Raw genomic sequence first — 27,961 nt, 5'->3', positions numbered from 1 at the left:
ATGCTTTTGTTTTTGGTTTGTATCATTTTACGCAGTAGCTTTGTCACTTAGGAATTTCTCTTGCCAGGAATAATTTAAGGTGATATTATAGGTCAGTATGAAAAGGCTACTGTTTCTCAAGTCTTCATACCTTAGACCAGGAAACTCAGAGTTAATAGTGCTCATATCACTTACAATTAGATAAAGTTGAATTATTCCTCTTCAAAATGGTCTTCTACGTATATCCTAAATTTAAGAATAAGGACAAGTTCATTGTTTCAAGGGTAGATATCACTGAGCACTGCCCTGAACACAAAACTGCTCTGAACACAAAACAAAAAGGGGGATGAGAAGGAGCAGGAGTTATGAATAAAAATACACACAAACATAGCCTGAGAAGAAAGGAACATTGCTGAAGTAACAGAAAATATACCATACATGGTTAAAAGCTAGATAAAATGATTAACTAATTAAAATCTCTCAGCTAGGTTCTTTTCCTTAATATGTGTTTATTTGTGTGTTTGTTTATTTATTGCTAATGAAGCAATACCACACTGAATTGTGCTTTTATTTAACTGACAGACAATACTCTGTACTCTATATAGGGCCTCATATCTGTTTTAACACTTGAAATAGATGCTTAACACCATTTGATGTGCATAACAGGGGCATGTCCAGAGGGCTCGCCAGGGGTGGCATGGGCCCCCCTAGAAATCTGATTAGCCAACCCGGGTGCTACCCCAAAAATCCTAAACTGTGATTGGCTATTTTTTGAAAACCATATACATATATATGGTATCCATATACAACTTTGCACATCTGTGTAATAAAACAGGTGCATAGGAAAGTAATGCACACTGTCTTCCTTGTAATGACCTAACTGGCCATTGTGATGGGACCAAAACATTGCTAATTAATGTATTTTTGCAAGTTAGGCTGTGCAAGAGTTTACATGCAATATTTTAAGTAGGCTACTTTAAATTGTGACTTTGAAAATAAATCTTCTTTTTGTTTCATTCAAAAATTAAGCTCATGTTGCCATTATCTTGTGTTAAAATATAGCTATTATTGGTAAGGTTAGAAAGGGTAAATAATTGATAGTTAATTGTATGTGATTGTGCACATATTACAATTCAGGTCTCCCCTGCATAAGTCAGGGCTAGAATGGCAAACTGTGCATTAATCTTTTTTAATTTTGCTATGATAGGAAACAAACATCAAGTTGTATGTATTGCTATAGGTGCCCATGTTTGACATTGGCCACATTAGGGTCCAAAGTTTTATTTAAACAAGCATTTCAACCTATACATACATTCATGCGAAATATTAAATAGTCTATTATCATGAAAAATTAGAGCAATTGAAAACCAAAGACCATTAGCCCCGGCCCCCGTGTGTTTTAAAAACAACAACTAGATTTTGAATCATCTAATGGAGTGATCCCAGCTGCTGTAGTTAAAGTCCCTCAATCTGCCACTGAAGGACAACACCCCCCTCTGCTGTCCACCAGCTGTACTTTGTCCAAAAGCTCTCATCTGTTTTCATTAATATAATTACCTCGACAGTTTGACACATGATGGACATTAACCCCGACACTCAAATACAGTGCTGTTAAAAGTGTTAATTGTTATCAAATTTCTCTCTTATTGCAGTAAGGCTATTTCCCAATGCTGTCACTAGATGGCGTAAATGCATCACTATGGAACAGGTGACAGACTCAGTTGCTATGGTGATGACGCTGGTGACAAAAACTAGAGCGACTATCTGGCAACCTTTACGTCAATGTTTTATATTATACAATGGTAATACAACACGTTTTAAAGCGTTTATCTTGTTAAGACTGTAGTTTAAATTTGTTTTGCTGACTTAATGATTAAAGGACTGTGATTGAATGGCTCTAGGTTTAGATATAATTTCCCCTGGTATCCCACAATGCATCGCTTTATTTTGTCTTGTAGCTCAGGGAGATGATAGGAAAGTGACACAGCCACCCTCCCCTCTCACCCGAGTCGAGGCGAGCCCCCCCTGACAGCATCACCGACATGCCCCGCAAGGCTGGACGCACTTAGCCGGTGCTGCTGGTCGGCTCAACGACAAAACACGACATTTTGCAAGATATTCGACGATCGCTTTTATTATTAGCCACAAGGTAAGCTCTCTACCAGATGATGTGCTGCTGCTAGCCTCGTTAGCTTTTCCAGCTAGGTTAGCATCATTAAAGCCTCACACGTCCTTCCTATGAATGGAGATTGTTTCATTGAATGACATCTTAAAATTGTATAATATTAGTGTCGCTTTGCTTATTCGAAGACACAATAAAGCGTATTTTTGAGTACTATAAAAATGTTTTCTGCATTAATGCCTGCAGGTTGACTTCCTACATTCCTGCTCCTTTGTTAGAATATATTGTGTATTTATTTTAAATAATTTGCAGCTGTTTTTTTACGAGACTAACCTCACTCAATTGTATTGACAAGAAGAGCCATTTGATGGATTAATCATATGCCGTATGTATCAGTATGTGTGTGATAAACTCAAACCGTGGTTGATATATTTCATTTTATAAAGCAGGCTGTTATTTGCTTGACAGATTGTAAACGAGGTTTGACGTGTAAATATGTGTTTTGTTTTTTTAAAACTGGACAGCAGCAGTACATAATATTAGCTTGCAAGGGCAGCCTTTTTGTGATGAGCGGACGAAATGCAGTGATGGCATCCGGCAGCACAGCAGGTCATAAAACAAGCAAAGTGTGGTGTTTTTAAGGTGGTTCACTGGCACACCTCGCAAGCCCCGGGGTTTGCGACCACTTGTGTTCTGTTTGATAATGATAGAAGAAGGTCAAGCCCCTGAATGATGACGATGTCTGAAGCTTGACATTTTCAGGCTTTGTTTAGGTGATGATCCTCTGGCAGCCACACAGCCAGGAGCAGCAGCAGCAGCAGCAGCAGCAGCAGTGGTTAAATGTGAGATGGGGGTTCTGGGTGCTGTCCGCAATGCAGGTGCTGAAACAGAAAGTGCCGTGGAAAGTAAATAAGCGTCCCTTCGTACACGCAGTTTGTGCCCTCATATAACAGAAGACGGTGTTATTGCTTGTTGTATTGGTTTAGCTTGAATTAAAACCCGGCGTTTCTCTCTCTGTCAACCAAATTCTGTTGTCATTGTTGCAGTGGTAGGAGTTTAGCTGTTGAAGTTTTCTATAACATAAACATGTGCAGGCAAAAATATTGATTCTTTTACAACTGAAATACAGCTGCAGAAATAATGAAAACAAAACAAAAAAAAAACATAAAGAAAACAACAGTACACTTTCTTTAAAGCAAAGGTGAATAACGGACAGGTGTGTGAAGATACAGCTCCTTCACAGGAAGACCAGTGACTGCTTAGCCCTTGTTGTGGCTAAGGATGGAAGCTACTAGCTAATGTTTCATGCTGCTGCAGTTCATTGATTATTTATGTTCTCTGTTTGAGGTATGCTGGTTTGTTTATAAAGAAGTCCATGCCTGAGTCATGCTTTTTGTATTATTCTCTGTCTTTTTAAAACAGTCATAGTTGTTCGCATTTACCCCCCCCCACACTGTGTCCCTGAACAAAGAAAGGTAAACTTTGTCTCTCTTCAATGTATTGATAGTATGTTCACCTTTTGCACCACTGTCACCTTCATGATTTGGCATTAGCCATGTAGTGAAGCTGGCTGAGGTCATGTATTTGTAAATGGAAAGCTATTCTAGGAAGAAGCTGGGGGGAGAGATGTGCCTGCAGCCCAGGGTTTACCGGAAGGACTCCACATTACTCATCAATAATAGATCATCTCCTCAGCCTTTATGACACACTGCTTGCTCTTTATTTGTGATACTAGTCTTTGTTTTGGTTTCCTTTTTCTTATCTTATGCCTCAGTTGGTAATGACAAAAAAGACTCACACAGACAATTACTGAAACCAGGGAGTGTGTCCAGCAAGGTGTCATGGGATTTATTATTTATGTAAGTGAGCTGATGATGTAAGAGCGAGAGGCTCTGGGATGTTTTATTGAAGCACACTTATGTATGCAGGGAGAGGCTTTCTCTGCACTCAGGAGGGCTGTTGCAGGGATCAATGTGCTCTCAACTCTCAGCACAGCACAGTTGTCTGGCAGAGGGTGGAGTTGTTGGAGCTGAGTGATTGTTTCTCTGCCTCTGGCTCGTGAGACAAGGAAGACCAGGGAAGGGAGGAGGAGGGGGAGGAGGAGGAGGAGGAAGGTGGGGCAAGGCAGGGAAACAAGGAAAAGGCATGCTTAATACTAGCAACCTCCATGCCACACCCAGTGGTTTTCTGATTACTATCAATGCGTCTGGTTTATTTTTAAATTCTTTATTACTTTATAATAAACAGGGACATGACTCAACATTAAACCAACAGATTTAAAGACCCCAAACCTACCTTTAAAGGCGGTTTTTCATTGACAGTCAAAAACAAGATACTACATTACAGTAAAAAGCAAATGTACATGAACACAGTCAAATAACATTGTGTGTGGATAAAGTTAGAGATATGCTGCTGTGTTTTTTTTCTTTTTTGTGCTTGTTTGAACACAGAAAAGTATGTTTTCTAGCAGTGAGAGATGTCTGTTACATTCATTATAGTAACCAATGGAAGATAAACTGTGCTGAAGTGTACTGTATATCAGAGAAAGAGTCTAAAGAGAAGACCTTTCTAATTCGACTTTCACTTTATATTCTTACCTTTTTGTCTGTTCTAAGCAAGCCGAGATGTGGTAGGAAGAGTATTCCCACTGTTTGTCCTAATAACATTACAACAATCATTGTGTATTAGATTAGTGTGTATTAGATTAGGGTTACCTTACCTTTCAGATGTCTGACTTAAAGGGTCGCACTTCTCATTCTATTGTTTTCAATCGACAGTTTACAGCAGACGAAATGCTGCTGTAAATGAGTGTGCCTATTTATGGTCACCAAGCCTTTCTCTGCTACAGTCACTCCGCAGTATTGACCCGGCCTTATAGAAGTTGATAGCCTACACACCCACTCTGCGTATTCATAAAGGTCTTCCCTTCTTTGTCTTAGAATGTTCGCTGCTGTTTTGATCAACAAATAGGAATACAGGTTTTACACTTGATTTGTTGTTTTAAGTGCACAATAGCCTGCTTTGCAAATGCATTTTTATAGTATTATATAAACAATTATCAGTTCAAGCTGTCATACAAATCCGAATGTCTCGTCTAGCTGGCAGACAAAGCAATGTTGTAAGCCTCTGAAAACCCCCGATGTTTATGGGATAAACTGTAAGAATTGACATTTTGGTTTGATGTATTGACTTTTTATTTTGCTCTCCTTCGCTCTCTTTTTCACTGCCTCTCCTGTGACTGGAGGTTGTTAGGGCTGGTGTGTCTGTGAACATAATCAGCCATGGCGTCAACAAATGTTACACTGGAAAATCAGCTGCACAGTGCACAGAAAAACCTGCTCTTCCTCCAGCAGGACCATGCCAACACGTTGAAGGGGCTTCATGCAGAGATCCGCAGGTTACAGCAGCAATGCACAGGTGAGCACGGCCACGAGCAGCCGCCGCCCTTCTCTTTCAAACTCTCACATTAAAGAACTTCTTAGAGGCTCTCTCTCTTTATTATGAAAGCAGAAGGCTTGCTTGAAAACAAACAACAAATGTCAATAAAGATCCCATTAGTATCCTTGAATTCAAAACAATGCACATGTACGTTGTAAAACCTAAATGGATGTTTGAGACCTAAAGAGAAAAGATGCAGTGGTGCCACTGTTAAACCTTTTAAAAGGGAATTGAATGGCTTATTGGAAATGCACTCAATGGTAAGTGAATACACCCCGCACACAGCAACATCTGCAATCAGCACATCAGCACTGATAAATATACTTATCGATGGTGACCCAGGAATACAGAACACTGTATGCAATAGCCCTGATTTAACCTATCACCGAAGCTGACGTGGCACTCACACTAATCTTGCTCTGCCATTTGGAAAGCACTGACATGCATCCCTGCTGTTTGCTCAGTGTGAGGATCATGCTGTTTAATAGCTGAACTGTTGCAACATCATGTGATGAGGACATGTAATTAACCCTCTTCTTTTTTTATAGACCTGACATACGAGCTCACTGTGAGAAGCTCTGATCCCTCAGGTAAGCCCCTATAATACCGAACAGCACACACACACACACACATCTGTTTTTACACTGATGTCCAGTTTCTAGGTTGATGCATTTCCATCAGGAATTGAAATGATAGAAAATAATTTAATGACCTGATTATTTTAATCTGTGATTTTGTCAGGGTAAAGCCCCATGATTGTTGTTTCATTAAGAAGCAGTGATCTACTGTGTGAGTTACGGTAAACAAACAAATACACGGTTAGATTGGACAGGAAACACCTCAAGTATTTAAATCAGGTTCTTGTTTCTTCAACCTGGTTTAATAATGACATTTATTCTAGTAAAATAGCAGTAAAGAGCACAGCAGCAGTAGGAGACTAAACTTTACAAAAGTCAGCGCTGTAAATCTGTGTCAGCGGATGGGCCTGTGAGCAGAGAGCTCTGCCTGTTTCCTGGTAACACACATTCCCACCCAGGAAGCGTTGCATTGTGGGACTCCCTGCTGTTCATTAGAGAGCCCACTGCTGCGCCCCTCCCCCGACGTTACCATGGCCGTGACATGGAGTCACAACCAGGTCCACTGTCTTTGTACTGGCTTCAAGTACAGCCAAGTACAGTCAGGGAGGCCTCTGGTAGACTGCACACAGTCTAATGTATTTACAGGCTGCTGCTGCTGATCACACTGATGTGTGTTTTAGAAACATGTTTCAACTCACCAGGATTAACTACACGTTGGACTTTTGTCTAACCCGGATCTGACCAGTATTGTTAGGACCTCCAGCTAGAGGCACTATCATGTTAATGTGGGGCATCTCAGAGATTGGAGTGCAGGAAATCAGATTATCTGTCACAGCGCTAATGCACAGGCTCCATCCTGCTTAGTGCAGCCGGACTCAGCTGATCCAACTTAGGGGAAAAATTCACCAGATGACGGGAAAACAACAGTTATATGCACATCTTAAGAAATAATAATACACAACTTTATGACATTGTGTTGTATTATATAACTGTATTGGTTCTTGCAACACACACAAACATGACTGTATGTGCTGTCTCTGGGTGGGGCAGGTGGAGGCAGCGTTGGTGAAGGTCAAAAGAGGGCGATGTGCTTATTGTCTGGCAGAGCTGTAATGTGAAACTGGAGCTCTCTGCTCACTGAAGATGAGTCTCTTTAGGATCAAACTGTCTCTGTCTGCTGACAGACTGCCCATATTCAGCACTTAATGTATTAACGATTTGTCCAGTCTGTGTATGAGTGTATTCCTTGTGTGCACCTAATGATGTTTACTTGTTGTGTTCTTAACTTTTTTTGAAAATTGTGTATGCAGACAGCAGCGAAGTCCGATGCAAGGAGCTGCAGAGAAGATGTGAGGAGCTGGAGGCCCAGCTAAAGAAGAAGGAGGAGGAGAACACAGAGCTCCTTAGGGACCTTGAGCAAAAGAATGCTATGATCTCTGTTCTGGAGAACACCATCAAGGAGAGGGAGAAGAAGTATCTAGAGGAGCTCAAGATGAAGAGCCACAAACTGGCTGTGTTGTCTGGGGAGCTGGAGCAGAGAGCGAGCACTATAGCTTACCTGACCTCTCAGCTTCATGCCACCAAGAAGAAGCTGTTAGCTGGCAGCTCGTCTGAGGCCAGCCCCAACGTTAGTCCAGTCACCTCCTACAAGCCCACTCCTCCCCCTGCCAAGGACAGGCAGCCTGAAACCCCGCGACGTCGCATGAAGAAGAGTCTCTCTCAGCCTCTGCACCCTGAGTTAACAGAGGTGTATCGGCTGGGGCCGGATGGTAGACGGCTGGTTCTGCGGGAGACAGTAGAAGCCATGCCTGACCCCACACCTTTCCTACAGGCTGGGAGGGACTCTCCTGAACCACAGGTCGTGAGAGAACGTCCTGCTGTTATCCCCCCTATTGCCTCTGAGCGCCCCCCTGTAGCTCATCTCGGCGCCACAGCCAGCCCGCGTCACAGCCCAGCTCGGGACCGCCAGTACAGGGCTCATGTGGGTGTTGCACACCGCATCCCACATGGCACCCCTCCACTGGCTCCACCGCAGGCGGAGCTGGAGACTTTGGCGGTGGACCAGGTCAAGGAGGAGAAGGTTGTTCGGAAGCGCTCAGGAGCTGACAGGACAGTTTAACACTGCAATGCTAACACGCAAATAAACACACACACAGACACACACACACACACACACACACACACACACACACACACATCTACTGTAAACACACAACACTGCAAGAGCAGGACGGAGCCTGACCCACTGTGTAGCCTGCTTTCTACGCAACACTGCAATATGAAAAGAACAAAACATAATCATCCTTTTTTTATGGTATTCCATAAAAACTTGTTTTTCTTAATATACATTCAAAAAAGGACGACTACAAAGCATGCCAAATGTTTCTTTATCACCCATTGAGATTGTGTATTATATACAGCTTGAATTTTTGCTTAGACTTTTATGTCATTCTGTCTCCTTCAGCCAAATATCTGCATCAGTGCCTGCTCCACCTGTTCAAACGTACACACGCTGTGTAGAGTAGTTAAGGCTTACAGTTACCATTACAGGTCTCTATCTGCTTCATCTTAAACAATAGTCTGGACATATCAACAAGTATAACAAGATTTCTGCAGCTGCGTAGGGTAGAACTGATAATATAAACTGAACATACTCTTCATACTACGTCTGTCATCATCTCGTCATATCGGTATAATAACTGTAGGTTAATGTTACTGTAGGTATGAGCTGCTAAATGTGCAAGAAGCACTTGTGGTGCACATGTGTAAATGCAGTATGAAAACGATGGTGAACAAGCAGTGTTGTTTGTGTCCGAGAGAGTGAGGGAGAAGGGTGTGTGATACAAAGCGAGACACTGAAGGCCTTTGAGAGAAGTGTGGACTTATACGATATCTCTTGATGTTATTTGTGATACACGGGGAATTTTTAAAACACTGCTGTAATAGGATTTTGTGATATAACCTACTGTTCTTTATAAAGGCTGCACATTTGTAAGGAATTCTTTTTTAATTTATTGTTTCATAGAGAACACAAAAGCACCTCAGATATTGACAGAAACCACTGCAACAACGACATGACGGTAATTATACTCGATTAATAACCTGCTTTTCACAGTAATATCACCTGTCCTTGAAGTATATGTATAATTCAATACAATAAAGCAATGCTTTTTTTGTTTGGGGACTGGATTTCTTTTGTTTGGACTGATGGATGAAAAAAATAAATGATATGTATTTTGATAAGGGGACGTTACAATCCTACATCACATCTCTGCTCCTCAGAGTCTCCAAAGATCAACCATGGGTGTTCAGTTGATTTGATAAAGTCCGGAGCATATTGTTCACCTCCTATTCTGGCTCATTGAACAGTAAAGTGCCCACTCGTGCCTAATAAGCCTTCGGTGTAAGAAGAAAAGTAATGATGTGAAGGCAAAATCCTGTGAGCACTCAACTTCTCTGCTGGATTAGCTGGAAATGAAGTGTTTCGTTACAGTGTTCTTCAAAACTGAGTACTAAGGAGAGAAGGGGGGAGTGTATGTACAAAGGATTATTTGTCAGTACCATCACATTGGTTATAGTAATGACATTAGTTCATGTTAAATTGACTCATTAGAGTGTGCTATACCTGAACAGAGATGTTGTTTAGAGATGAGGCATGTTTCCAAGAATACCAACATGAATGCAGTTCAGACAGTTGGCCACTAGGTGTCCTCATTTACAGTAAAAGCTGATTGATGGAAGTCAATGACAAACAGGCCATACCATCAGTATCACACCAACTACACAGGACTGTGCCGTATGTATTCAAGAGTTTCACACAAAGACCAGTGTTCTGTTTGCGTAGCCGGACGAGAATCCAGAAGAATATGATTTTAAAAACAGTTGATAAACTTTCCACAACAGGTCTTCATGAAAACAAGAGTACAATATCTTCTTAAGAGGGAAAAACTGGTTAAAAGTAATCTAAATTAGTGTCATTATAAGTGTGTGTGTTTTAGGTAGATAAGAAACACATCTGAATTTCTTACCTTTATCATTTGATCCGTACGTTTGATGTTCTCAATTTTCCTGTAAAAACAGTGACTTCCTGTTGTTTTCTCAAGATCTTGAATGATTTATCTCGAATCCCCAAAGTTTCAAAAGCACAAAACAATCAGAAATAGGCTTCACTTACCTCCTTAGTGTGGGCAATGACAACACGGCATGTCATGGTCTTGTCCATCGCAGTGAGCAGCCAAATGCTTTGTTTTCTAGTTATCCTGAAAATTACCATGTTATCACGAGAAAACAACCTTTGTCTTGAAATGATGTGAAAATGAATCTGTTAAACAGCGGGGAGATCAGCATGGTTATTCAGAGATATGAAAACCATGTTGAGATCTTAAGAAAACTGAAGTTTACTTATTATCAAGGTATGATATCATGTATGTACGAGTACCACAGTTACTACTGCTATGTTGTGTTCATTTTAGTCAATGGATATATGAAGCGGCTGTGTGAAACTATTAAGTTACTACAGAGCTAATGAAGCAGATCATTTACCTGGTTGAGTCAAAAATATCTATTTGATGGACAGCGACCCCTGGTGGCTAAAGCACTGAAGGCATTCACATAAAAGATGTAGAAGCAATAGACTGGAAATAATGGTAGAGGCTCTGCATTATCTTTATTCTTTAACAAGATTAATTAGTAAAATACGTTTAAACTGACTTTATTAACCATGCTATCAAACAGGAGTTTCATGAACCAGGGGCTGACTGATCGATTCAGACTTTAAAGGTGCACTTTGTAGATTTGGTAGTGAAATTTGAAAGTTGGAGAGGTGAAACAATTATATGCAAAATTTTCTGAACTTAATCTTGTGTGAACATTAATGCTTCATGGCACAAGTTTAACTGGATTCAACTACTGGATTCAATGACTGTCAAGATTGAGGAAGGAGTGTAGTTAAGGTGTTTCCGTCACAGCCACTGAAACTGACAAATCACTCCAGGCATATATTTGATTAAAATAAATGTTTATTTTGAGAAACGTATTTCATTAAACTCACTTAAGGAAGGCTTTTCTGTCCTCACACATATAGTATGTTTCAGTGGGACTAAATACTGTATATGGTTCATTTGATGAGATCATTCATTCATTTGGCAAAGCACTCTCTTTACTTTCATATTTACAGGTCAAAAGGCCAATGAGTACACTTTACAGCACATTTTAAAACACTAACACACAGACACAGTTGTTCTCTCACTGTCAATAATAGCAAAAAATAAAAGCTTCACTGGTGGCGGCATACCAAAGAGAATATTTTAAACCATTAAAATGTTTTTTCACTCGAGACCTTTTGAATCTTGATGGCAGAGTCAATCTAAACACTTCAAGTTGATGATTTAACAAAGAAAAAATAATAATATATATTTATTAAAACGTTTTGGTAAGCCTCCACAGTAAAGATCTTGATGTAGTTTTTATTAGGTAACAGAAAGTGCTTCTTTTTTTTAAATCCTGAAATAGATTTTACAACTATTACGTCACTGTAGAAGTCATTCATTTAGTTTCTAGTGCTTGATTTGAAACTGCTATGAACTCCGGTTCACAGAAATGCTTCAGGAGAGTTTGATATGTTGATGCAGAGCTTCAGACTTGCCATGCTTTGCTTGTGCGTTCAGTGTGCCGGCTCTAGTCTCTTGGCTGGCGATGTTGTTTTCTTCTGTTCAAAGCCTGGACGGAGAGGTGAAGGTGTGTGACGTCAAAACATTTATCTTACAATGAATAGAGAACAAAAAGAGAAGAAACCTGAAAGTACAAACCTGAATCTGTAAGTGTTAACTTATTCAACTCTTCCTCCAGCTGCTCATCGGTCATATCCATGGTGCTGTAAGGTACAGCAGACAGAGAGCTCAGCAGGTCCATACCTGCAAGCCCCGCCTCCCGGGAAGGTCGCAGATCTGTTGTTGGAACATCAGGAAAGTCTGAGATTGAATCCGGTTTGGATTCTTCCATCAAAGATTTCAGCTCCTGCTCCAATTCATCCACGTCTTCATCTACAAAACACAACACACTTAGACCTCCTTCATACCTGTAATCAATTAAAGACTGTGGCACTGACAGTTTCACCATACCTGCACTGGCCATGCTGGATATGGTCCGGTTCACCTCATCTTGAGTGTCACATAGCTGGTTAAATCAAAGAAGAGGTCAATTATGATGTTAAGGGTGTGATTACATTTAAATAATTGGATGTAAAAATGTCAAAGAATCACCTCCTGTATCTGATCCACAAGGTTCTCAGCACGTTCCACCGTCACGTCCTTGAGAGAAAGTCTCAGAGCGGCCACTCCAGCCTGATATGTCTGCATAACCTACAAACATATTCAGTGTGCACAGATTTAAAACATTGTGACTGCAAACCGTGTCACAGATATCTGCTAGAGAGAGCGTTCATGTCTGCACTCTCACCATCTTATCGGTCTGTGACTGGGCTATTCTGTCCAGGATTCCTCTGATGGACTCCAGCTGAGCACACAAGTTGTCCGCTCTCTTTTCTACCCTTTTGCGGCCTCTCAAACACCTCAGTGCCTGTGGGAAAAGGGGACATTGTCAATGAACCCAGTGCAATGGGGTTTGGTAGCATAGATTTGTTTTTGCAGTTAAAAGGTTGATGGTACCTGGGATTTCTTTCCTTCCCGAAGCAGCATCCTTGCTTCCTCTTTACACCTGCACTTGGAAAATGCATGGCAGCTTTAGCAAAGCTGCTAAATGGTTTGTACTTTACACTTCAATCCAAAATACATCCATTCAAGCACATTCATAGACAAAAGCAGAAGCTGGCATGCAAAGTCCCAGCCATGTTCATCAGGATCTAAAGGTGCACTCACACGAGGCACCGTGTCCAAGCACGTTTGACCCCCAGTGTCATCACTTCCTTGGCCCTGGCACAGTTGGAAGAGGTGGGCTTCAGCACTGTATGCTTGCTCATGCACAAGCACGGGAACGCAACGTGGGCATGACGTAATACCGAGGCCCGTCTTGCATTATCGAGAAGTGTCCAGGAGTGTCAGAAGGTCATTCATGTTCTCTGTGTTGTTCTCCATACTTAGACTAGCCTAGAGACAATTGGCTGTACCACTATAATATAGTCTTTGCCTGCTATTTTACAACTACCAGAATTAGTACTTTCTTCCCATTTGTCCCTCAGCATGAGTTGACGTTGTGAATCAGTCAAGGCTGCTTCAATGTCAAAATGATAACTGAGCATTGTGTTTGATTTTATCGTCTCTCTTGCATGACACACTTTAGTGGTGATCAGATTTTGAAGCGCTCAAAAAAGTGTAAATGAATTTCAACCAGATTATGCAAACTGCAAACTTTCTATTTACTCTCTTTGAGAAAAAAAAGGTGCAGCACAAGAGGTAACCATGCTCAGGCCCAACATGTGAGTCCTAGCCAGCGGGGGACTGGGGAAGGGCGACAACTGTGCTTCAGTGGGAACTATGCCTAGTGTGAGTGTGCCTAATTTAATTCACACATTTTTAACACTCTCTGAAATTGACTGAATAACCAAAGGGAGCAATTTGGGGATCATTTTCTTGCCCAAGGACACGTGGACATGATGGGATTGAAGCAGCAATGTTCTAATTAGTTAATGGATCTACATCCTTAGCTCCAAGTCAGCTGTTTATAGTTTACTTGCATACATTATAACTGAATAATAGTTCTTTTTCTACTTTAAGTTTGAGTTAGTTTACTTGTCTGCCTCGAGGCCGAGTTTCTCCACCCGCTCTCCCAGCATCTTCTCACTGCGCTGCAGCTGGTAGATGCCCATATCCACCTCACTGACCTGGGAAACACGATCCTGGCCAGGCTGACAGAACTTAACAATCTGTAATGAAGACACACAAACGTGAAACATAAGGAGGCTTTCTCCTGGTAGGTAATCTGCAACAAATGCCTTTAATGTCATCTAAAGAACAGGTCGTGATATGGTCATCTCTTTACCTTTTCGCCTTCGTGCAGTGAAACTGTCACTTGTTTGTCCCTCTGTAGCTGCAGGAGAGCCATGCACAGGGTGCTCTCGTCAGCGCACACATCAGTGGAGAGAGTGCAGAGCTCTTGAAAAGAAACGACGGAGCTGCTCGCAAATTCACTGCTCCTGTACACGCCGAGTAATTCTGCTGCTTTCTCCTGCAAAACAAAAGACACATTTGTATCTAGTAGCTGCTACTGTCACCGTTATTTTCCATTGGAAATGTCAGAGAAACTGAAAGAGAAACCATTCAGCACGGCTGTATCAGGACATTGACTCACTAGAAATGCATGTTAAGTTTCAGTTTACTTTTAAATGTCCTATGATGAAGTTAGCTCATTAACTTGTTTGAAAAACGCATGGATAATGTGAGTGTATGTGTGTGTATAAACGACACAATCTTACTGCATTAACTGATAACAATGCTAAAGGTATGGCAGCTCCAGTTTGATAACCTTGTATTGTAGTCGCTCAGTTAGACAAACCTTGACAAGTTCAATGATAACAAAGGACTCCTCTATGGCCACCCCGCTGCTTCCCAGAAGAGTGGAGAAGGTCCATTTCAGAGGCTTTACCAGCAGCAGGCCAACACCCCAGGACAGCCAGCCACAGTCCACATTGGCAGCAAACTCAGACTCCCTCTGGATCTTACCACATCTGGCACGAGATAAAACACATTGTAAGAGCAGACTCTTCAGATCAGACAGCAGTGACAGGTTAAGTCACATAAGAGCACCCACCTGGCCATAGACTGGATGACAGTCCCCAAGCCCAGCGGGGATTTCTCTTTCCTCCTGAAGCTCTTATTCAGCTCATGCAGGCTGACACACACGGTGCCTCGGTCCCTGCAGGCTTTTATGATCAGAGAAGTCCAGAAGTCCATCTTACTGTCCCAGTCCGTCGTGTTAACTTCTCGGTTCTCCTTGAAGTCGGAGAACATGAAGTTCATCCTTTCGTCGTCGTCCCATTCAGGTGGCAGTGACATTTTCGTAGATTTGGACATTTGATTACCTCAGTCTTAACCTTTATTACCTTGAAATGGTTATATTATCTTATCTAGACCCAGCAGACAAGACACACCAATGAGTCACACAGCTAACGTTAGCTTAGCTACACTCACCTTTTGCCCGAAACAAATATCAACACTCACATTTAAGCTGAAATATCGTCTGATGTGGGAAAAGTCTGAGGTGTTGCCGACATGTCTCCACCAGCTGTGAAAGTAAACCTCACCCTGCTGAGGCGAGACGAGCTAAAGTCTCAGATATCAACAAAAACAACACATGGTGACGCGTGCTTTACTACCAAGAAACACCGGGAAAAGGCGGTGACGGCTGACGACAAGAGAAGACGCCTTAACTCCGCCCTTGCGAGAAACCGTAGAACTTAAAACAGGCGTACCCGGAACGTGCACTGCCGTCTGCTCGCGGACATTGTGTCTGCGTCGTGAATGCGCATCTGGGCGTAAGACATTTCACATTTTTTTTCAAATATACATTTAAGGCAGGGGTGTCCAAAGTGCGGCCCGAGGGCCATTTGCGGCCCTTGAGGGGATTTTTTTGCGGCCGTTGACTTCAAATGAAGAATCAGAAGATTTTGGCCCGAGGCCTTGATTAAGATTGGCGCATTATCTTATTTTTCTTTTTCATGTTAACAAGGGCTGAACAATACTCCTAAAATAGAAAATGTTCAGTAACATGTATGTTGTTGTTTTATTTTAAAATCTACAGCTTTTACTATTTTCCACATTTTTTTGCAAACAAGCAGACTGTTGTTTAACCATTTAATGACCTGAGCTAAATGCAGAAAGCTTTTCCAAAAAAATGAACCACATTACAGGCTTGATTCTGAGAAAAAAACAAATAAAGTAGAACGAAGAAATCTAAATATTTGATTTCCTTTTATTAAAGGGATTCTTTAGAGAGCCCTTTGATTCTGATCTACAAAGCCTTACTATTTTTTCAACTATATTTTAAAAAACAAAACCTGTGGCCCGCGAGCGATTCTAACACGACAATTTTGGCCCGCAAGAAAAAAGTTTGGACACCACTGATTTAAGGAATATAAGATTTCAGCGCCCGCTTATTTCTGAAATCATGCAAGTGAGTACAAACTGCTCGTCATAAAATACGATACATTAATACTAATTCTGATCATTGAGTTAGGTTAGTGCTATGACTGTTTGCCTACATCACAAATAGAATCATACATCCATCTTCCATATTTAACTGCAGATACAAGTGCAGATTGTAACATCTTTGCAAGACTCCTTTGCACTTTAGTTATAGAGAAGCTGATTGTGGCTGCAGTAGTGTAGTTCAGGGGGGTTGATATGTAAATTGCAGTCAGATTAACAAAGAACCATGATGTTTTAGGGACCATCAACTACATTTAATCATTCCCTCTTCCCACCAGACTCTCCATGTGCAAATATACACAGCAAAAAGTAAAACACAGTTTGTGAATCTACATTAAAAAAAGAGGACTGGAAAAACATATATAACTTTAATAATACTCCGATCTTGTTATAGCTCCCACAAATCCCCTCATCACCAACACTTTCCCATTTCTTTTAGTCAAAAACCCAAATTTAGGCAGCAGCTATATGCTGCTGCCTAAATTTCTACCCATTAGTTTTGCAGTCAGTTCTAATACCCAGTCCCATCAAGTGAATAAATTCGTAGATGCACATGCATATCATTTCCACATTAGTAAGGTACACTTTACAAGATCTACGCCAATGTCAGGAAGTTTGGTGACGTTTTTTTGGGTTTGGTCATTAAAACAAAATCAGATTATAAATCTTTAGAATATAAAGTCATATGGCAAAAAAACAGACATAAATATTCAGTTCATTTCGAGGCTTCATGTTGCTCTTTCCTCATGTTGGCTCTGATCCCCTGTTTTTACTGCAGAATGAACATTACATCTGTTACAACCAAAACAGATTCAGAGGTATCTCCTTTATAAAGATAAAAACAATCAAAGATCTAAAGTATTGCCATGGTTAGTATTGCTTGTTTTACATAGTTTTATGATTTGAACCATCACATGCAATATTCTACACAAATGACCTACACAGGGTAACCTATGAACCTCAGAAGTTTTAATCATTTCTGATATCCTGTCTCATCCAGCGAATCAGTCAGAAGCTGCACATGCACATCGTTTTCACATTATCAAAGCACAATATACAAGACATTTCTTTCAAAAATATTGGCCTGGATATATTTTATGCAATACAGAAGCGGTGATGCGGCAGTGACAAGACACTTGTGTTGGCATGTTGCTGATGCTGTGTGTTATCACATCACTTCATTCAGATGTTACGGGATAGTGCATATAATAGTTAAATTATTTAATTAGTAGCCTAGCTTTTACACGCTTGAAACAGCAGACCTTTAGTTACATGGCTTAAACATCTTGCAGTCTCTCGTTTATTTGGCACATGTTGAAATATACTCGGAAACACCTTCTTTTACTCTGCAAACATGTCTACTGTACATGTCTACTTTGCACTGAGATCCACCACCAGGTGCTGGTAGGCCAGGGTGTTGCCTTTGAAGCTTGCAGCCAGCAGGATGTCCTTGTTGTCAACAGAGACCAGGCTGAACGCCCGCGGGGCCCTCATGTTGAGCTCCTGGAATGGCTGAAAGCGCTGAGTGAGGTCATCCCACAGGTAAACTCTGGAGAAAGAGAAGTCACTTCCCAGGATGAGGTACTGCCGGAGGCCCACTGTGAAAGGATACACCGCCATCGAGCCACGAGACGGAAGAGTCTGGATCTCCACGAAGCGCTGCCCCTCCCAGCGCAGGATCTTGGAGTCACCTATGAAGCGCGTCAGGCAAAGGTAGAGAACCTTCCTCACCCAGAAGTGCTTCACCATCTGCACGTCAGCCAGCTCTGTTATCTGGGAGAAGAAAGCAAACTGCTTCTGGTTTCGGTTCCACTGGTAAACCACCGGAGGCTGAGAGGCGCTGGAGAGGATCAGGTGAGGCTTTCCTCCAACATCAAGGAACTCCACATGGGTGTCCCGATGCCAGGGGTGGAGGGACTGGTGGTAGTAGAAGCCATTGCTGTTCCAGCGATAAATGCTGGTTGAGCCTGCTTTGGAGCTGTCTGCCACCACAAAGTACCACTCCCCATCGATCTGGAAGGTGTCCACGAAGTTTGGCTTCCTAACACGGGTGGTGTCAATGTCTTGGATCTTAACAAAGCGTTGTGGGTCCTCTTCCCACCTGTGGTAACACAAAGGCTGTTATAGTTTTCCTAAAGTTAGTTCATGATTAAAGTCATAATTAGTATTTTAGGACTTTACTTGTTTGAATTCTGAGAGTGTGATTGTTACCAGTTGGCCTCATCACAGAAAATTATACAGTATCATGCTACAGCAAAATGCCGATTAGCTAAGCTTAGTATTACACTGAAAACAGATGGAATAAGCTAGGCTCTATCCACCAACCCTCATATTTTTAACATATAAAAACAGAGGAATAAAAACGAAAATCTGATGTTTTATTTGGCCGACTATTACTTGGCAGAGAGCAGTCGCTAGGCAATTTGCTGAGAATTAAAAATTGCTGTTCCCAGACAAGAAAGAGAATGCAATAACAGTCAAACCTTCCTTAATTTTTGTGCATTAAAGGTTAAAGGTTTAACAGTTGTGGCTGCTAGATGTTTTATATAGAGTCAGACTAGTTTTTCTTTCCTTTTTTTGCACAAAGAAGTAATATTAGTGTTTATCGCCTCACACAACTCTCGACTACATGGCAAAAATTTAAGAAATTACAATGTTACAATTTCATTTAGCGTACGCTTTTTTCCTAAGCAACATACATCTGAGAGTAAGTACAACCAGTGTTGCCAGATGTACGCTAACTATCGTATTTGTACCATGATTTTGCCCTCTGTGCGATGTACGATCAATAATTGCAGAAAAGGCCAAATGTACGATAATTCGGCAATAATTAATTGTCACCACTGGGGGCACCACAGAGGAGTCTATAGCAACTTTATAGAGTCATGGTTTCTTGATAAGCTGGAGGAATTTATCAGGTTACAAGGTAAGCCTTACTTGTAGATATGAGATCCACCAAAAAGTTGAGCCACAACCATGTAAAGACCGTCTGTGATCACCACAGGTTTGCAGTACACAGCTGAGCGAGCTGCAGAGAGAAGAAGCAATCAAGATGCAGTTTGGACACATATAATGGTCAAATATTCATGCTTGTATCGACAGAAACTTACAGGTTATGTTATGAAACTGCCTGAAGACCATCTCCACATGATCCCACACATACAGGGTGCAGAACCCTGAATCAGGCTGAGCAAAGGCAACAAACTGATCCCCATTGAACTCGTAGGACTCCACTGACACAGAGTGGAAACGGAAGGTCTCATAAACAGCGAAATCTATAAGAAACAAAGCACAATCACAATTCCCATTAACCAAGAAGATCTGCTTTGTCAACCACTTTAGCAATTAACTGGAAAGAGACGAGGTGAGACCTGCGCTTATGCAGTTGAAGTCTCGTGGTGCAAGGTCATGGATCCTGCGTCCCTGGAATTCAAAGGGGCTGGCACAGTAGATCGCAGGAACTGAGGTGTTGGTCTTCTCCATCCAGTCCACCAGCCACTTGATTTTACAGTCACAGCGGAAAGAGTTTCCCCGCAGGTCTCTGAGTAACAGAGGGGGGAAGTGAGAAATATATCAGCATAGATCTCAAGAGCTGAAACATAAATACTCTAAAACCTTACAAAAAGAACACAGCAGACAAAAGAATGTGACAGTAGGGACAGGCAGTTTGGCAGAGTTCAGGACTCTCTTAAATCCCACAGGAGATTCAGCCAAGCAGTGTTTTGTAGTGACAGACTGTGGAGTCAAAGCCCTCGGGATGTGAAGATGCTGCTTTGTTTTGAGAGAGGGCACACTTACAAATCTGTAAGGATGTCAAGGTGTTTGAAGAGATCTCTCGGCAGCTGCTGCAGGTTGTTGTTCGACAGAGATCTGGAAAAAATATAGAAATAATTGTCTGTTAATTTTATTCATCATTTTCCATCTTGTTTTAAAAATATTTTAGCATCAACTAACTAGTCTGTTGTGCAAACTAATCACGGGGGTTGGTTACTATCTGATACGCGATTCTTTACGTCGCCCATGATAATGATAATATCATGATTCAGGGATTCTGCAATATTTGAAAACAATCATACAGTGATGCCTCACAATATCTGATTAACTGAAGACTATAAAATGCCCCTAAAAAGGTAAATGTATTTATTCACTGCCCTTTGGTGTCAGTTTCACCTCTTACCACAATTCTTCCTTTAAAGGTCACATATTATACTCCTTTTTAATAAGTTTAAAATAGTCTCAGAGCTTTCCAAAACATGTCTGTGAAGTTTTTAGCCAAAAATCCACTTTTATCCTGTATTTGATCATGCCTATAAAGCCCTCTATTTCAGCTCTTCTTAGAACAGGCTGTTTCTGTGTCTGTAGCTTTAAATGAGTTGTGTTTGACCACGAAGGTCTTGGGTGGCTTGGGCTTACTCGCTCCATGCCCAATTGTTTATGGTGAGAAGGCAGCAGTGTTGCCAACTTAGTGACTTTCTCGCTAATCTGGCAACTTTGAAAATCCTCTTGGTGACTTTTTTGTCAAAAGCTACTAGCGACAAATCTAGCAACTTTTTCTGGTGTTATTGGAGACTTTTTTGGTGTTAGAAACTGACGTGAAAGCACGTATTGCTCTGCAGTTACTGTCCTCAACGAGCAGCGGGTGCTGCCATGAGCCCCTCCCCCTTCCAAAAGCACTCACAGGCTGTCAGTCTAGCCTCACGCAGCAGACCCAGCTGCAGTCAAAGCAGAGAGGAGACCCAAACCACACTGCGTCCAGACTGTTCCCGCCCTGGTTTACAGAGCTACGAGTAAATGTTTCTTCACTTTCACATAAAAATAAAACACTGTATTTGACTCGCACAGTCTTTTGATTAAATTTGATATTCTAACATTTAACAATACAGGAAAAAAATTGATTTATGTAAAGTGGGTCTAAGCATTAAAGTCATGAAACGAGAAAAAATAATTGTAGTTCATATTTGGTAAATGGCAAATTATGCAAATTAGGTGATGGCATCATTTAGCAACTTCTAGCGACTTTTAGGACAGCCAATAGCTGCTTTCCTTACTGTTGGTAACACTGGAAGGCAGATTCAGAGGACAGAACAAACACCTAGTTTTTGGAGCGTCACCCACCTTTGGGAGGGCGTTACTGCCCTTTGTGATGTCACAAAGGGAACATCTCCGAACAGCCTGTTTGAGCACACATTTTCTAAAAAGTGGAGCAGGCAAAAAACGTAGAGGACGGACTTTTGTCGACTAGGGACACATACTAGTATTGGAAAACATTGTAAATTGTATTTTGCATTATATGTGACCTTTAACTATCTTTCACCCTCTGTATGACATTATCCTGCTGTCTTCTTCTTTTATCCCACTGTCAACTTACCGGATACTCAGGTTCTCTTGTTAGTATAACAGAATACTTACAGGTGAGTCAGGGATTTGAGTCCTCTGAAGGTGTACTTAGAGAGAGCCTGGATGTCGTTATTCTCAATGAACCTGTGAAAAGAACACTTCAGATGTCACGCAGTAATGACACAGTCTGGAATTCAGCCTGCATGATATAATATTGTTTTATTTTGCAAGATGCTAGTGCTGTCAGTGCATGATATGAAAGGAGCATGACTACAAGCAGAAATTATTTCTGTAACTGCAAAGTCTGCATCTGTTGGATGACTGATGAGAAACTGAAAAGCATCAGGAATAACATGAGAAGAAATGAGGAAGTACAGTGCAGATACATGTCTAGTTTTTGTACTGAATGATCCTATTGACCCATTAAATGATTGGAAGAAAGAATTAAAAAATAAATAAATAAATGACTCCTTACGTTGAAAGCAAATTTCCTGCTTTTGATTACTGAGTTAAAAATAAGACTGCATGCAGTGAGATTTACAAATGTGTCAGCAGCATTTGATCCTAGCTCAGTTTTGTCTATTGATACATGAGAACATCCTGCACGTGCAGTCCCTAGAGGTGTCTGGATATGAAAACATGACTTTATTAGTATGCACAGCGGGTAGCAACAGTAGTGGCAGTGATGCAGAGAGGCCTGATGGCTGGTCCGCAGCCAAGAGCCACACAGCGAGCAGCCTGAGGTCGCTGCCATCACAGAGAGCTGCACAAGCAATCAGCTAACTAGTTTCTAAAGCCCATCAATTCCCAGAATGGCAGAATCAGCTTTATCACACTGTAGAGGCAATATGCTCGCTGTCAGGATTTATTTGTATTTTTTCTTCTGATGTTTTTTGCCATAGTGCAGCCTCGAGTTAGATGTATTACAGTAAGTAAAGTTGATTACATAGCACCTTTCATGAGCAGACATCACAAAGTACTTCACAATAAAAGATTAAAAGATGACTCACTATTAAAGAAATAAACTCACTAAGATTACAGTTATCATACACAATAATAAACAGAGGTGTGTAGAGGTAGAGCAAAGTTGAAAGTCTGCACAAATATTTCCTTTGAAGAAAGTTTAACTTCACTTCAGATAAAGCAATCAAACATATTGGTTGGTACTATACTATAATGTTCAACCAAGTAAGCTTGTATCACCTAAACTCCTGAAAGCAAGGTTGTATTTTACAGTGAATCCTTTTCTATTTGTAATAGAAGATAAAAAAGAGTGTAAAAGCGGTTTCTCAAATGCTGCAAACGTTCACGTTCAAACTGCTCTTCAATAAAAGAAACACTGTTGTACATGCATCAAACTCCATAAAGTGTTTTTTATTAATAGTTTTGTGAAAAGATTGACGAAAGGCAGTGACTTCAAGCAAAAATACACTGTGTGTCAGTAGCTCATGATAAGGTAATACACTTACAGGTACTGCAGGTGAGACAGACCAGCAAAGGCATCATCAGCAATCATGGTGAATGTATTGGAGTTCAATAACCTGCAAAGAAGAGGAAAAAACCATCAAGTCAAAAGCCCCCCTTTTCCACTGGAGACACACTAAACACAGCACTCGGCTCACTCCCATTGTTAATCAATGAATCCATTTTTAATTCAATACAGTCTGATTTGTACAATCTTCCTGGAACTTCAGGCAGCCGTGGAAATGCTGACATGTTGACACTTTATATTTTTGGTTTACATTTTTAGTCTATCTGCACTGTCGTTAATTTACTGCTCTGTGCCTTTGATATGCCCCCCGGGGACAAATAAAGTTTTTTGAATTTGAATTTGAACCAAGGGCCACAGGAATTAGTTCCTTGGACAGTTTTGGTTGAAAAGGGGCTTTAGAAAGTACTCCCCCCCCCTCTTTCTTTTTTAGGGGTAGATCTTTTACCCCAGATCTTACTGTGATTTAGACCCTGGTTCCTGCAGTCAAAATGCACATAGTTCCTCAAAAGGTCCCTGTATAAAGGGGCTTTATACAGTGAAACTAGAGATCAACATCAAAACAACCGATGTGAATATCTAAAAAAAATCTTTTCCACGTGTCTCTGAGAAAATGTCGAAATTTCCTTTTAAATAAGTGAAAAACTGTGTTCTAGTCTCGATCATATTAAACCTTCAGATTAAATCCAACTGATCTTATGTCGATAAGTAGATTTCTCTTTTAAACTCATACACAGACAAACAAAAACACTTGCTGGGACATGAGCACACGCTCATGATTGCATTTGAGGAGATAAACGTCTCTTTGTCCTGCAGAGCTGAACTGAAGGGAGTCAGTGATCGGCTATGACACTGATACAGAGACACTCAACTCTTATTACTGCTATGTCACCACTGTTTTCAATAACCATTCACTTCTAGTAGCTGAAGTCACTTTTATTGTAACTGTTAAACAAGAGATGTTTGCAACTTCAGCTCAGTGAAAACACAAAGTGTGAGACCATTTTTTAAAAATCTACATTCTTTTTACCATAGAGACCACCACAGACATGGTTTGATGGAGAATTAAAAGTTAATGATGTTTTAGAAAAATGATGTGTTGTGGGTGGGGACACTCACAGGAACTGCAGCAGGTGAAGGTGTGAGAAAGCTCCCTCTGGGATTGTAGTAAAGGCTGCATTCACCATCGTCCTGTTAAGAAAAAAGAAGTTTAGTTATCACGACGTGTTGCCATGATGACACAGACTGAGCCATAGCTGAAACGTATATGACGTCATGTGTTTCATGTGTCATCCACAGATCTGTTAAGTCATTCTTAAGTCTCCTGAAGCCCCCCCCCCCCTCTCTTAAGGGAGGGGAAATCTTTTAGAAACTGGGACACATAAGTTTCTTCTTCACTTCTTCTCTGTTCTCTAAACGAGGGCACCTCAACCAGACTGTGCTCTGTTATTCCCTTGACTGTTCAACTCTAAATGCAATCCAACATCAGATGTAAAGGCGCACTCTGTAACCTTCTCAGTATAAGATAACCTCCCCTGTTTTTAATCCTTTGTGCTCACTTGATTGAACATATCTTGTTATCCTCGTAAAGATTAAATCTCTCAGAGGAGAAGCTGGTCTCCTGCAGTGAGAGAATCTATTGTTAGTGTCCCTCCCTGGAGCTCGACAGGATTATACCGCTGTGATCCCTCAAATAAGTTCAACAAATGGAATAGTAAAGGCACATCTTTTTTTTATACTTTTTTTGGAATGTGGTCTGGAATAACTCCCTGCAACTGTTAAGAAAGGATGCTTGAAGAAAACATCAGCAAGAGAACTACCTGTCTTCACGTTTAGCTATTAAAAGACAAGCAGGGATTCATGCTTCATTACATAATGTAGGGTGACATCAGTGATGTAGCCATCTGTACCAGCCTGCACACTGCTGAGACCTCATACAGGTTAGGAAAAGATGCTTGCGGTGAGCACACAGACACAAACGTTGCACTCACAGAGAGATGATTCCTGGTGGGAAGCTCTTAGGGATGGCCTTGGTGTCCACACAGAAGGCACTGTCTTTGGTGCAGGAGCAGGTCGCAGGACAGCGGGGGATCTTGGGGGCTCTCCTGGCGTTCGATTCCCTCGGCAGGCAGAGACACAGACATAGGAGCGACAAGCAGATCAGCCTGATCCATCTCTGTTTGGGATCCAGCATCCTTTAGCTTCTTGAAGTTTCTCCTGTGTGAAAAGTGGCTTGTTTGGAGGCAGTGATCAGCCTGCCTACTACACCAGCAGCTCTGATAATGCTGAGCGCAGGGCTGGAAGAGACAGCATGAGAGAGAAAGCAGGGGAGGGGGAGTGAGGCTCGTCCTGTGTGTCCTCGGTGTGCAGCTTCCTTGAATCCGTGCGAGCTTTCTCTGTATCTCTCTCAGGAGCTGCTGCTAGAGTGCACACTGCAGGAATGACGAGCTGAGCTGCTTTCTCTGCACCAGGACCTGTAGGCAACGTCGCTGACTATGAATTATTGACTATTGCACAAGCAGTAAAGCCTAAAACAAAATGAAGAGAGAGAGGTTGAAGAGGAACAGGGTTAAAGGCTCACATTAGTGCAGATGGAAGATTATACTGCTGGGTTCTGCAGAGCTCTTATCAGGGTGAAGTCTTGTCAGGGTGCTGCAGTCATGAGAGCAACCGAGGAAGAAACAGAGAAAAGATGCAGGGAGACTGTTTTGTTCAAAATGTGGCCACTGTGGTTCAGGGTGTTGTCCAATCTTCAGGATGTATTTAGCTGCAAAACAAATATCTAATTCTTTAATGCTTATTTATGATCTTTTGTTGCTGACGCCTCTGTTGAACCCATGCAGAAGAAATGACACAAGTAGGCAGTTGATGTGCTCTTTGGTTGTTGTTGTTGTTGTGTGTGTGTGTGTGTGTGTGTGTGTGTGTGTGTGTGTGTGTGTGTGTGTGTGTGTGTGTGTGTGTGTGTGTGTGTGTGTTGTGTCCTGTGCATATACTGTGCATATACTGTAAGAGGCCATGTTTGTGTGGGAGGTGTTTATGTTCTGGCAGTTTCTTTCTTTACAGCAACAAATGCTGAGGCATTCTCCAAAGAGAAACATTACTTGTTTGTGTCTGCAAAAATATGTCCTTCAATGCATATATAGAGGTAAATCAGAGATAAAAATGATATTTCTGTTCTGAACCAGAGATAAGTGGATCGTAGAAGTTTAATATTGTTGTTTACTTCTGCATGGCACAGATTTATGATGAATAAGGAATGGTCTGATTCGATACAACAGAAGAAAACTTATCCTAACTTATAGTTTTTAGTATTACCATCTTCTCTAGTCCCTACAGTTCCCATAATGCAACTCAGCAGGGTGTTGACCCGTCTTTCCTGGGAAACACGCACCTCTCAAACATCTGCCTAAAGTTTATAAAATGATCTCTTGTTTCATAACAAGACAGTTTGTGTTTCTTTCTCATGTGTACAAGCTGCTCCACACCAATTGCACCAAGAGGGATTAATAAAGTAGTTTGAATTGAGTTGAATTGACCAAGTTGAATGATAGACAACCCCGATGACGTCACCATTTTTAATTTCTAAGGCTCAGGTAGTGTAACAAAGATGTTGTACAACTTTTACAAGATCTACATGCATACAACTGGTGATGTTCTCTAACTTTTGATTCAAATAAATGTAAATGTCTGCAGAGACAATGTGAAAGAATTTACTCTATTTTTTAACTCTATCTGTTTTGTACTTGAAGGAAGGATGGTATTTTAGAAAATTAATTCCATCAAATGTTGCTTTCTTTCTTTGAATTGTTACATTTTAAAACATCAAATAAGTAGCACATTTACCACAGGACACTTAAAAAAACCTATTTTACCAAGTGACTCAGGCTTCCGCCACCAGAGGGCGCTCCAGACTACAAAACAAAGTTCATCCATGGCGGCGGACAGTGCACTCAGTGGGAATGAGAGGCCACTGCAAGGATGCAGCCTCAGTGCCAGGCATTACCAGCCTGCCCTCACAACAAACCTGTTGTTACGAGAATGAGACCCTGAAACCTACTGACTGTCCACTTTTTAGACCATTGTTCCCACCCAGAGATGCAACAGACATGCATCATAATGCATCTATATGTCAGATCCACAGTGGGAGAGATTTTGCACCAATTCAAAAGCCGACAACCACTACAGACAATGTTTTATTTTGTTTTCCCCTAAAATGTTTTCTTTCTTTCTTTCTTTCTGTCTGTCTTTCTGTTTGTCTTTCTGTTTGTCTTTCTGTTTGTCTTTCTGTTTGTCTTTCTTTCTGTCTGTCTTTCTGTCTGTCTTTCTGTTTGTCTTTCTTTCTGTCTTTCTTTCTTCATTTCTTTTTTTCTTTTTCTTTCAAGTCATGGTCCCATTTTCTTTGATTTACGCCTACTGCAAGCCATAAAATGAAATAAAAAGCATTATCTAGATGGGTGAAAGAGGGAAAAGGCTCAGAATGTCTTCAGGGGATTCATTTGAAATCTGTTGGATGTTTTCTTAGCCCAGGGATCAGCTTGCTGTTTATCTCTGAAAGGGTTCAAAGAGTTGTGTGTGTCTGAACTGAAATCTGTAAAGTCTTACTGTACTCAGCAGTCATTTTTCATTTCTCACGTGAATCAGTAACAGAATTATGGGTGGTGTCTCTTTGTGCCTTATCCAGTTATCCTGCAATGCCGTTTCCTGTGCAGCAGTTATTTTTATGGTTTATTTTCTTTTGTGCTTCGGTGCACTCTGTTTGCATGCGACTTCTGACTGTATTTGTGAGTTATGCCCAGTGAGGAGCAGATAATGCCTCAGCTAACTCCTTGTTGAGCTCCACCCAATACTAACCTCCGGT

General features: G+C 41.2%; 3 protein-coding genes across 3 annotated transcripts; 1 reads left to right on the top strand and 2 right to left on the bottom strand.

Moving 5' to 3' along the window:
- The first annotated feature begins 1,928 nt into the window (after positions 1-1,928).
- ccdc92 (coiled-coil domain containing 92) lies at positions 1,929-9,295 on the top strand. Its single transcript, XM_020631028.3, has 4 exons — positions 1,929-2,128; positions 5,346-5,518; positions 6,088-6,129; positions 7,428-9,295. The coding sequence occupies exons 2-4, from the start codon at positions 5,383-5,385 to the stop codon at positions 8,234-8,236; spliced, it is 987 nt and encodes a 328-aa protein (XP_020486684.1). The 5' UTR covers positions 1,929-2,128; positions 5,346-5,382; the 3' UTR covers positions 8,237-9,295.
- A 1,822-nt stretch (positions 9,296-11,117) lies between these two features.
- On the bottom strand, positions 11,118-15,447 carry chmp7 (charged multivesicular body protein 7). Its single transcript, XM_020631027.3, has 10 exons — positions 14,881-15,447; positions 14,626-14,797; positions 14,113-14,298; positions 13,863-13,996; positions 12,783-12,831; positions 12,574-12,693; positions 12,378-12,476; positions 12,237-12,291; positions 11,925-12,158; positions 11,118-11,835 (listed from the first exon to the last, which is right to left on the bottom strand). Exons 1-10 carry the CDS (start codon positions 15,141-15,143, stop codon positions 11,780-11,782), a joined length of 1,368 nt encoding a protein of 455 aa, XP_020486683.1. The 5' UTR covers positions 15,144-15,447; the 3' UTR covers positions 11,118-11,779.
- A 1,062-nt stretch (positions 15,448-16,509) lies between these two features.
- On the bottom strand, positions 16,510-25,713 carry lgi3 (leucine-rich repeat LGI family, member 3). The gene is made up of 9 exons (XM_020631156.3): positions 25,095-25,713; positions 24,223-24,294; positions 23,084-23,155; positions 21,687-21,758; positions 20,076-20,147; positions 19,649-19,818; positions 19,388-19,552; positions 19,215-19,305; positions 16,510-18,378 (listed from the first exon to the last, which is right to left on the bottom strand). Exons 1-9 carry the CDS (start codon positions 25,295-25,297, stop codon positions 17,649-17,651), a joined length of 1,647 nt encoding a protein of 548 aa, XP_020486812.1. The 5' UTR covers positions 25,298-25,713; the 3' UTR covers positions 16,510-17,648.
- Between the last annotated feature and the right edge of the window lie 2,248 nt (positions 25,714-27,961).

Source organism: Labrus bergylta, chromosome 2 (assembly GCF_963930695.1).
Source record: "Labrus bergylta chromosome 2, fLabBer1.1, whole genome shotgun sequence".
Taxonomy (NCBI): Eukaryota; Metazoa; Chordata; class Actinopteri; order Labriformes; family Labridae; genus Labrus; species Labrus bergylta.
The sequence above is the reverse complement of the archived record's forward strand: the minus strand, read 5'-3'. Positions and strand labels throughout refer to the sequence as shown.